Source organism: Protomyctophum bolini (genome assembly GCF_963924005.1).
Source record: "Protomyctophum bolini genome assembly, chromosome: 14".
NCBI classification, from domain to species: Eukaryota; Metazoa; Chordata; class Actinopteri; order Myctophiformes; family Myctophidae; genus Protomyctophum; species Protomyctophum bolini.
In genome coordinates, this window is record NC_137875.1 from 5527553 (window position 1) to 5539356 (window position 11804).

An 11804-nucleotide genomic window follows, 5' to 3' on the forward strand; every position below is an offset into this window, starting at 1 on the left:
TCTTGTTTACTTGAGTTCATCAGGTGTGTAAGTGATGCCAGGGTCAACCTTTGGAACTCATGGATAGAGATTTCTGTAGTTCATGATGAGCGCTCCAGCGGCATCTCCAGTCATCTCCATCGTCCATGCATCTGGCTAGTGGCTAGCTGGCCAACCCTTCTTCCCAGTATCAATGGCACTGACGACCCGCCTCATTCTCCTGGCTGCCATCTTCTCACTCAACCTTGGATTCTGGTGTAGTGCAGGTCACTCAGGGATTTAGGACAGGCTCTAAGTCTATAGGGTGGAGCATTCACAGCATGTCATCACAGGATAATGGACTCAGGGCTGAGAAGAAGCTGCAGAGCTTGGGGGTCCATGTGCACCTGTGGAGCAAGTTGAGAGAGACACCTGGCATAAGCTTTGAGTATAAGTAAGTACGGTAGAAAGAAAGAAAGTGAGCTGACCAAGAGCCACATACTGTAGTAGTTGTACACACTGTACCCTGTCACAACTCACTAGAGCCACATACTGTAGTAGTGTACACTGTACCCTGTCACACTCACCCTGTCACACTCACCCTCACTAGCAACAGCAGACAATACACAGCCATAGAGCGCCGCAGCCCGCAGTCCCGACCCCGACGAGCGGCCCGGAAAACAATTTCCAATTATTTTTTCCCATAGACGTTTCATAAAGTAGGCTACTTATTTAAAGACCTGTATCAGATCGTGACAAGTTCAACAATTCATTTTGGGCCGAACAAATAATTAGAAAGAAGAAAAAAAGGACAGGTACAACACTTATTGTTGTTTCCTGCTCTATACGTAGGCCTATACTACATCCTTCTGGGTACAACACATACAGCCTATAGCATACAGTACAGTGTATAGCCTTGCCTATTATATCCACGCTCTCACAACACACTGCATAGTACGTGTACGTAAGTTAGTTCGTTTTATATTATCGGATAAATAAAACATGAAGGAAGCTGTGAGGACTTTGGACAGTATGCCTGGACTAGGAATCTAGAATATGCCTTGAAATAAATTAGTATTTATATACTATAATATATAGATGTGCAATTCAGGTTGTAACACTTGGTTCAATATCACTTTCAACTAGAAAAAGTGCCCTTCTGGGCACAGGTCTCCACCAGGAGGATAGGAGTGTGTGTGTGTGTGTGTGTGTGATGTTTGGCAAAATGTTTAGGAGCAATATAAACGTGTGTGTGTGACGCGACTTGGCCTGTTGTAGCGCCACCATGACGCTTTCAATTAAACCATGGTAAAAAAAAGTTTCATACAAGGATTTTGTGCTATGACACCCCAAATAAAACATTGTCTGTATATTTATTCTATAAATGTATAAAAGTGTACACACGAGCACCAATTTGTTAAATGTGTTCATTTCACCCTCTGTCCCTCACTGCACAGTGCACACAAACGCGTGTAGCTAACTCACCTGTTTAAAAACAAATCGTCCATGCAGTTTGTTATGAAGATGAAGATCTCTTTCAAACTGTCACACACTTGTGACTGAGCAGGTTTCACTTCCTTACAACCCAGACTACTCCGCTCAACTTCCATGAAGTATAAAGTTACATTATACGTTGTTTTCCACTCTTGTTTTGCTACCTTCAAGTGTCTGTTTAATGTTTGCTGCGTTTGCAGCAGGTGTGTGGAGGGGGCGTGGCTACCGGAGGATTTTAAAGACCACTTGTCTTGAACCTGACTTGTCAATTCAATTCAAAGGGCTTTATTGGCATGAGAAATCATACGTTTACATTGCCAACTACTTGTCACTTGAACGTCTTGAAGCCAATTTGTTTACCTTATAGTACAACGATGAGAATTACACCGAAAAGGAAATCTACAAGCCGAACTGAGCTTTCAACGAGCGACACTGTATAGTGACAGAGTATAAATTAAACACTATAATACCTTTAAATATGGAGAAGCATTTATTTTCCTAAAGCCAAAGGCTTTGGCTTTAGGAAAATAAATGCTTCTCCATATTTAAAACCGTATTACTGGAGGAAAAGATCACTGCATGCTTTAACTATTATATGTTGTATCACCATTAAAAACAGATTAGTCTAAAAAGAAAAACCATATAGTACATATTATTAAATGTATGCAACTGCTGCTGTCTTGACATTGAGAGCTGCATGGTTTAATTTTATTTATGTCTAATTGTCTTCTAACCTTTATGTAATGAGATGTACCGACCTGCATTAACTAATACTGTACACTTTTATTTACAGTAATATACATTTCTGTAATTCTTACTCCTATTGTAGGGGGAGCTCTTTATTAGGACAAGTGTGAAGCTTAGTTATTATGCATGGTTTGTTACTATAAACTCAAACTCAAACTATAATTTGAACATAATTACATTAGCAAATAAAAGGCAAACATTTACTATCCTGTAAACCTTTTCAGACGTTATCATCAACAGATGAACACAATTAATTAAATGCATTTTCTTTTGTTGCAAAATTTTTACTTAAGCTAGTAGATTCTCAAATAAATCTCAAAATAAACATTATTAGATCAACTTCCCTTTAACATGAGAAAAATATTCACTCACAGGTATTGCCATCTCTTCAACTATTCAGATACGCAAAGAAAACCGTCACAAATGCTGAAGTGGTATGAAGAGTGACGTGGAGGCGTTTATTCTTCTGTGTCCTTATTCATAAGCGCCAGATGAATAAACCATGTACACTAGGCCAGGGATGGGTTTATTGTTGCCCTGTTAAATATTGATTGATCTTCCCTGCATGAACGACATCCTCAGACTGACAAGACCGATACACAAGAGGCTCACATGTCAAAGGAGAGACATGGTGGACATGCAAGTCCTCCTGTGTGACCTTGGCCTTCATATGGAGAAGCACCATTTATCCTACCTAGAGAATAAATGAGCATCACACAATGACAGATGTCAGGTCCATCAAACGAAGCACCATTTCTGGAGACTGACAAGTCTGACTTCCAAAGCACAGCGTGTCTATGTTCTGCTACAGCTACTCTTCTGCTTTGTTCTGCCATTTCACATTTAATTATTCAGCATGAGATACATTTTTGCGGCTGTATGTGAAGAGAAAATGCATAAATGTACGTGTATGTGACACACTACATCATTCAGCTGATATGGACGCCCCTCGGGTCAGGTCACGACCATGTCAGGCAGAGGATGCAAATATTCTATTAGATTTCAGGCTGTGCACTTTTTTGTACGGTATATGCATTGAGACGAGAGAGATAAATAAATAAAAGGTGAATGCCAGCATAATGATGCATAACCTCTGTGCTTGTCCATAGTCTTCTTCTTCTTAAGAGGCCGTGTGTTTAAGACACTCCTGTAATGCAGAAATAATGTCTTGGAGAATGGAATTTCTGTTTTCCTTGGACACCTGCAAAGAGAAAATAAATATGTGAATAGATACACCACAAATGGCAGTATATATACCGATAGTATAGTGTGTGTGTGTATAATATATATCAGAATAAAATAAATAACAAGAACAACGCTACTATTATTAACTCCCCAGGCCGTTATGGTAAGCATTATGCATGGCAAATATCCAAAGCTACATGACAGTACAATCAGATTCCTGTGATAAATTATTTTGGCATTTCAGAGTGTCCATTGTTGTTGGGATCAGTCACGGAACATCTCAGGGTTAATCCTGCATGCTATAGGGGAGGGATAATACGCTATCGTATACCACACCACTCCTGCCAAAGTGAGCAGACAAGGGAAATTAAGCAGATTGCTCATCTATAAGACCTGCTGAATGCTGTGTAAACAGCTTTCAGTGATATGCTGTGGAGAGGCTTAAAAAGTGTGTGTGTGTGTGTGTGTGTGTGTACACTGGTCTGATGATTATTATTATTCTTTTTATTCAGGTCACGTGTTACTGTCTGACTAGTCAATGATGTAACGCTCACATTGAAGAGCTTCACATCTCTCCTGCTCCGCACTTCCTCCACGAGGCCTAGAGGTTTTCCCTTCGGGACAGGGATGGTGCCCAGGATGCAGACATCACCGCACCCCAAGGTCTGCCTCACCGCCCTGATGAATGGCTGGCTGAAGAGCTCCATTTTCCCAATCTCATCGATGACGAACAACCTCCTACTGCCTCCATCAGCAGTCCCTACCTGAGGCAAGAGATGGACAACGACCCCAATGTCAATACATACTGTAATAATAATAATAATAATAATATCTCAAACTTAAATTGCGCTTTTCTGAGTACCCAAAGATGCTTTACATGGGGGCAAGAGGAAGCAACAAATAAAAGCTACTTTATTAGGGGGGGGGGGGGGGGGGGGGAACACTAAAGGCTGTACATAGACCGTCCTACACGGAAATATTGATGCTCTCATACAGTATGCTTACAATCGGGAATTATTGTTTTATTTACTGGAAAGCACTTACGGCAGCGTGAACAAATATGTAGCCACATGGTGACATTTGACTGGTTGTCACATTCCAGTATGACTGACAGATGGTGTCATGGCAACACACAGTATGCCGTGTTCAAGCTACACATGCGACGTGACCTGCAGCGATTATAGAATGGCCGTAAATGAGATGAAAGTGGAAAATGTGCCGCCACAAGGCCTTCATGTACAAAGCACATGTGTTTAGAGACGGCACACACCAGGACCTCCGATTTACATGCAGGATTAATCAGGGCCCAGTGACAGCCAGACGGCACCATGAAACACTAAAAGTGTCACTCTGGAATTTATGCAGGCATTTTGCCTTGGCCTTCAATTACAATCGTCGGTTCTGGTTGAAGAAAGGTGCTGACGACTTGATAAGTGGGTACAACACATGAATGTTTTCGCTCCTGTCATCTATTAATGAGGGTCATTTTCAATGTCATTGTGCAGCACTATTACTATTCAGCTTACATTTCTGAAGAGCGGTAGAGACAGGCTTTCAAATGAAGGTAAATCAACAACATATTGTCCAACAGTGTATTCTCGTCTCCCGTCAGATGCACCCGCAACATCTCTGTAAATTGGAAAAATGTGAGGTGATCTTCAGATGAAAAATAAATAAAAATAAAAACATTAATGACAATTGGTTTAATTAGTTTGACGTGACAATTCAGTGACCTTATTCTGGATAGGCGCCCCCTCTCTCCTGCTACTGTGACGACATCAAAGCCAACTCTCCGGCCTCCTTCTCTGACCTCTTGTGTATAAAACCCATCCATGGCCACGCCTGACGAACGCATAGCCTCACAGGCCTTCTGGACTAGTGTGGTCTTCCCCACACCTATACAAAAACAAACAAAGGGTTGGGGGAAGAGAAAAAAAAACTGACAGTGCAATATTATTGCTTTTTCAATGAAGGGCTTCTGTGCCTGTAATTTATGGTTTATTATTGCATGGCTGGCATTAGTGCTATTATGATTTTTCTTTGCCCAAGGCACAGTTCTGCATTCCATCTATGGTTTCCCATGCTTAAAGTAGCTTTAAAATACACAAGAAAGACCTACTGTCTGACACCTTTGGCTGGCCTTAGTCTAGAAAATGAGTGACTGGCTTTTTCTCTCAGGTGGTTCCTAGCCTTGATACAAAACTTGTCTCATTATTATGACGAATGAACGTCTTTGTAGGTTGTGTTCCATGGATAAATAGGCTACTGCCAAAATTTCACACAATATATAGTCGGCCCTAAACTGTAAAAAGAAATCCCTATGTATTGTGAAGGCATTATGTTAGTTTGTCATATTGATTAGTGTTTTTGATTGATTGAATACTTGAACAGTTTGCAACAAAAAAAAACGGCTCAGATTGATACAAAGGAGAACGGACGCTAAAAGGATAACGCAATTAAAAAACCAGATGGCTTATTTCCATTGAGTAGACTTGTATCAATCTGGGACAGATTCTAGCGCAGCGCGCCTCAAATCTGTTCTGGAGAGATTAGAATGGGTTGTTTTTAGCCCCGATACGTTCCCTGTTGTTTTCATCAGAACCAGAACAACGTCTTCAACGATAACGTCACAGTCGCGCAGATTAATGTTATGTATCAGTTATTCAGTTGAGCTGAGCAGCCTAGACGTTCAGACTAAACTGCAACATCAAGTCATATCATGTCTCGTTACCTGGAGGTCCTGTCAAGAAAACGTGTTTTATGGACATTGTTGTAGCTTACAGCACATTCACCCCACCACCACCCATGCGCATGGAGCCACTGCTGCACTTCCGTACACACTGAACCCGCACATGCGCACTGAGTATAAACGCGTGCGTGTACGTGCCAGCGTGCGTGCTTTTTTTCATGGCCATAGATTAAAAATGTATATATATCTATGGCATAGGGATTTCGATCAAACTACTTACAATTGGTTTGTCAAGGTTATGTTGGTTATAGTTATAGCACCAAGATACCCATGTACCTGTCTAAATACTTCCTTAATGTAAACGAAGTCCACACCCACAACACCAGAGGGAGTGCAACAAACCATGTACAACCCAGATTCGGCACAAACAAGGGACTAAATTCTTTTCGCTCCTATGCGACCAAAATGTGGAACGCCCTACCAACAGTCATTAAGACATGTGAATCCCTTGGCTCCTTCAAAACTGCTCTCAAAGGGCACCTACGGATGGCTGCAATTCGAAACTGGCCTCTGTAAAAGCTGAATTTGTATCTGGATTGTACTATGTTTTTGTATGGACGTGGTGTTGGGTGCCTGCACATATGCACACATGGCATCAACGCATGGTGTTGTGTGCAGGCGCCCTACACTCTGTCTTTGTACTATGGATTGTACTATGTTTTTGTATGGACGTGGTGTTGGGTGCCTGCACATATGCACACATGGCATCAACGCATGGTGTTGTGTGCAGGCGCCCTACACTCTGTCCTTCGTTTTCTTTTCTTTTATCCCCCTGTTCCCCTCACTGTATATATACTTTTTTTCCCTTTTCGCTTCCTATATGATGAATTCCTGTTCTGTTCTTTAACTACATAGAAGTGTCTATTTGTTTGTCTCTAAATGTTTTGATGAATTGAACAATGTGGACCCTGTTGTAAACAAGTGTAAGGCTTAATTGGGTCGTCCACTCACAGTTAACAGTCTTTGTATTGAGTTTGTGCTTGAAATGTACTGTAATTCTGCAAACTGTTAATAAAGATTTCAATCAATTCAATCAATCAATAGTGAATAAATAATATATTATTCAACTTTCTAAATATCTTCACTATTACTAATACTATTCCATGCTTAGGAGTAGTGGTTTCTACCCTCTTTAATGACTTTAAAAAAAATGCACCCAGTATTTAAGATTTTTTTTTTTATAAATACACAAAATATCACAACTTATATTTGTCAGATCTGACCAAAATACTTTTATTAAACCATTCAGTTAAAACTGGGGTTTAAAAGCGCTGTACAATAATTTCCTATCTAGGCACCACTATAGGTGCTATTAAACCATATGCTGCTCATCAGTACCCCATTCAGGGCAGTGACGAGTGGTGGATAAACATCAGTCATCTCTAATTTAGCAGACAGATGGATATACTGGTTATACTTTTAATCCATTCATCGTCATACTATTATTGAAATCATAGACTGGCCTTCCAACCCAAGTACTATAATGGGTAATAGGAATGCACCGAAAGGGAAATTCTTGTCCGAAACCGAATACCGAATATAGGAAACAGTTGGCCAAAAACCGAATATAATTAATATTATATATATTTTTTCCTACCATTTCTGCCATGCCATGTCACCTTAAAGCTACCCGATTTATGGCAAAATAAATGGTTATGGCAAAACTTAACTTAAATAATAATCACTATTATGACCTGGGTCCATAAAACATTTATTCAGCCCTTTTGAATGCATTAATTTCATACACTATTCGGTGATATATTTTCTGCCTATTCGGGCCGAAACCCGAATAGGCCGAAAATGCATTTTTAGCCATTTTCTGCAGAATATTTTCTGCTGAGGAATATTCGGTGCATCAATAGGTATTGCATAGGCAGTCTGACAATGCGTACAACAGGCATCTGCCTAGTTTAACTAACAATTTGTGTATTGATAGGATTTCTTTTCAGCATCTCCCAGACATTATATTAATTTACTATGGGTTACTAACCCTACATTTTAGATGATTTCTTCACACCAATCCCATTCCCAACTCAAGGAGGCTTAATTTAATATAATCAATTACAGAAATCAGCCGATGCCTTTATTTAGCCACTTATGGCAAGATTTAAAAAAAAAAGTAGCTGATGTAAAGGTTCACAAGTTCACATAGGTGATTTAATATAATAGACAATTGGGACATCAGGCTGCATAATTCCTGTATATCCCTCCATCATACTCACTGGAGAAGATTGGAAAATAAAAGCAATTAATTGAAAGGAATACATTTCCCAGTCATTCTGATTGAAACATGTGGTTTTGGGTAGTATTACATTTGTGTTGTGTGGCTTGAGTGATATACTGCCTTCTATATCTATACTGGCTATTTTTCTATAATTGACACAGTTTACCGACATTTGCAATTTACTTTTCCATCCGTGTTTAGGGTTGTGTTATTGTTATTTTAGCAATAAGTCAATATGTCACTTTTTAATAATATCTTTTATAAATGCTCTGATCATACAGTTGTATGCTCTATTCTAGAGTCTAGAAAAACCCAATAAACAGTTTATAATAAATAAATAAATAAAAGAAACAAATAAAGACTAGATATTGTGCTTGTTTACATAGTGTATCCAGGGAGCTTGTGGGCTACAAGCTCAGAGATGTGTTGATAATTGTTTTTTAAATCCAGAGAACCAAGCTCATCTCCCAGCTCCTCTATGTCCCGACTCGGTTCAAATCCTTTAGCACTCTTTTGGCTCCCCGATACCTCGAAACTCTCTGTAATGGATGCCTTCTTTGCTCTGGAGCTATTTGCCTCCTGTTTTCTGAAGCGTACAGTAGTAGGAGGCCATTCTCTGTCATCGTTATCGGAGGAAACGCTGAGTGCCGAGGCCAGGGTACGTGGTCGAATTATGTGTGTACCCCTCAGTGACTGCTGTGGAGGCCATTCTCTGTCATCGTTATCCGAGGAAATGCTGAGTGCCGAGGCCAGGGTACGTGGTCGAATTACGTGTGTACCCCTCAGTGACTGCTGTGGCGAGCCGGGGGCTTTGACTGGCACAGGGAGGACAGTTTTCTTGTGTATCCGCTCCGTGGTGGTGCTGTCAGAACTGCAGAGGTCGCCACCGGCAGGAGACATCGGTGTTCTGGCGAAAGCGGGCTCCGGACTAAAACTCAGAGGGTCAGGAGAGCACATGACAACGGGGTCTGGGGAGCAGCCATCACTAGGATCAAGACTGGTAAAGTCATCAATGTATTCTTCTACTCCCTCCTCTCCTCCACTGCTGGGATCCCAGTTTGTGGATTTTGGGCTGTTAACTCGACTGCTCGCTGGAGTTTCCATTCTCTCTTTGCTCCTGTGAGAACCGGACTGCGATTGACCCGATTCACTTTGATTGTCACTATTGTCTCTCTGCTGTGCTTCATGCTCATCATCGTCCCTGGTGGGAATGGAAATCAACAACCTCGTGTCCGAGTAAGAATGTTTAGTATTTTCATCGTCTTGCTTAGCATCAACTGCAACGCTGCTGCTCATGACAGTTTCAACATGTTCATCTAGACTCGTCCTCTGGTTTAAGACCTTATTTCTTTGCTTTATTACCTTATTATTAGCGTTTGAAATCGTCGCTTTATTTTGTTTCAACCTGAGATGGAATGTCTTAGTTGTCCCATAAGCCAGCTTTTTCCGATTACATGTATGGAAAGGTTTATTGTCAGGGCAGACATCTTCCCTTCCCTTCATCTTACTGCATTTAACCTCTCTTTCCTGTACAGGTTTTGCGGGAGAAACTTTTTTCGGCAAGTGAATAGCTTCTAAACAAGGCCTAGCAACTCGTCTGGTTTTATACACCAGTCTGGTTTGGTCCACCTCTCGTAGGGGGCTTCCCAGACTAACTGACGTCTCTGGGGGAGGTTTGTAGATCCATGCTAGATTGGGGTGAATGCTTAGAGGCTCTTGACGGGTCTGTCCGTTCAATTGTGACAGCTCAACAAGAAGGGCATTTAGCAGAGGCAACTGCCTTAAGGCTTCCCCAAGGACATTTGGAGTAACCCCACTTTCCTGGTGCTCTTGGCCACTCATTTTGGCGTCATGTGTCACGCTCTGGTCAATCAATGGAGATTTGGATTTACTTTCAGTCCCTCCGTCATCCTCCTCCGACCACACATCTTCCATTGTAAGAAGCTCTGCTTTTAGTTTCAATAACTTGTGGTCCTTCTTTGCCTCATTTCTGCCTGTCTTGTCTACAGAACTATTGTAGAAGAGAAGTGGAGGGCAGAACAAAGCCAAATCCTCGTCTAATGTCTGCTCATTTTCTTGGGGTGCTGCTTGATGCGTTTCACTTCTTGGCCTGTGTTCTATCCGAGTAGCAACACAGACAACATCTTCCTGCATTGCTGATGAAGTCACTTTCTTAATTAACTGTCCATTAATTTGCAAATCCTTACAGGAATCAGACTTCTGCAACTTTGGTGACTGTAACAGCCATGTGTTGGTAAGCGAGTTCTCCTGCATGCATTTGCTGTGTTTTGCTGAGACGTGTGGCAATAAACTAGGTCCTAGACTCACAATTTTATAACGCAAGGAAACCAATCCAATTTTCTCTCCCATGAGATCATATAAACCCACAACGTTCTTTTCTCCATGGGAAGAGGGAGACAAAATACCATGAGCATTCACGTCCCGCTTAATTCTGTGCACCAGTTTTGTCAGCGAAATCTGTGAGGTTCCAACTAATGTAGGGAGTTCGTCTTTCACATCCATCACTGTGGCAAAGAGAGGGGTGCATGATAAATGGCTATGCAACGTGTCCACGTTCATTTTGAACAAACACGACTTGCCTTTGTTGAAGATATATTCACCTTCATGTTGTTGACATGGATAATTTGGAGATGCCACTGTTGCCACATTGTCTTTGTCGTGGTTCTCGTCACCACGGTGTCCTTGTTGTGAAGGGTACTTACTGCCACCACCATTCTGTTCAGCTTGGTAAATTATCAGTGTGGGGAAATCAAGCATTCTCAAGCCAAGAGCTAACGGGCGGTGGGAAGCGCTTCTTTCTTTGTCAATTCGGATATATTCCAACAAAATCTCAAATGAGAAAAGAGTTTCCGAGTTATCACCGTTGCGTTTTAATGATGACATTCTGAATCTGAAGTCGTCCCGCGGTAGATTTAGTTAAGCCGCAATAAAAGAAGCTTTTAGCTTCAGTCAGCTAAAGCGTCGGTCAGCTCCATGGAAACAAACAGCTGTTGAGCTGACGGCGCATGCTTATTGCGTCACAGAATAACAGTGGTGGATACCTGGGAAATGTAGTTTTATAGCAGACCAGCCAATGGTTCATCCTTTTGGTTTCTGTTGATCTACTAGTAAGTGGTGGTCGTGGAACAAGTCTACTCAATTTTTTTTAACTTAAGTAAAAATATCAATACGTGCAAAGTAGAAATACTGTGTTACAAGTAAAAGTCCTGAATTAAAAATTTGTAAAAGTACAAATGTATTGGCATCAAAATGTAAAAAGTAGAAAGTACTCAGTCATTATGCAGAATGTCCCATTTCAAGTTTTCAAATGTATAAAAAATATTTTGAAAAGAGCAGATACGAGCTTGTAGATCGGCTATTTTCAAATGGCCAAAATGAATTGGTTAATGCATAGGCCTATGTTTTGTAATAATAATCATTCTCTAC

The 11804-nt window shown here is 41.0% G+C and overlaps 2 protein-coding genes across 2 annotated transcripts; both read right to left on the reverse strand.

The window, feature by feature from the left end:
* Positions 1-2287: 2287 nt before the first annotated feature.
* ntpcr (nucleoside-triphosphatase, cancer-related) lies at positions 2288-6224 on the reverse strand. The gene is made up of 5 exons (XM_080782598.1): positions 6116-6224; positions 5118-5280; positions 4911-5013; positions 3939-4148; positions 2288-3400 (listed from the first exon to the last, which is right to left on the reverse strand). Exons 1-5 carry the CDS (start codon positions 6150-6152, stop codon positions 3320-3322), a joined length of 594 nt encoding a protein of 197 aa, XP_080638724.1. The 5' UTR covers positions 6153-6224; the 3' UTR covers positions 2288-3319.
* Positions 6225-8651: 2427 nt separating this feature from the next.
* Positions 8652-10292, reverse strand: map10 (microtubule associated protein 10; the record flags this gene model as incomplete). The annotated part of the gene is made up of 2 exons (XM_080782121.1): positions 8652-9558; positions 10018-10292. The coding sequence occupies 2 exons, from the start codon at positions 10290-10292 to the stop codon at positions 8736-8738; spliced, it is 1098 nt and encodes a 365-aa protein (XP_080638247.1). The 3' UTR covers positions 8652-8735.
* Between the last annotated feature and the right edge of the window lie 1512 nt (positions 10293-11804).

What these genes read in the sequence shown, in the direction of transcription:
- ntpcr (XM_080782598.1), bottom strand. Translation starts at nt 6,152, where the DNA reads ATGTCCATAAAACACGTTTTCTTGACAGGACCTCCAG. An exon ending in TTTCTTGACAGGACCTCCAG is followed by an intron (nt 5,281 to 6,115) that starts GTAACGAGACAT and finishes GTTTTTGTATAG; the next exon opens with GTGTGGGGAAGACCACACTA. An exon ending in GAGATGTGAAGCTCTTCAAT is followed by an intron (nt 3,401 to 3,938) that starts GTGAGCGTTACA and finishes TTCTCTTTGCAG; the next exon opens with GTGTCCAAGGAAAACAGAAA.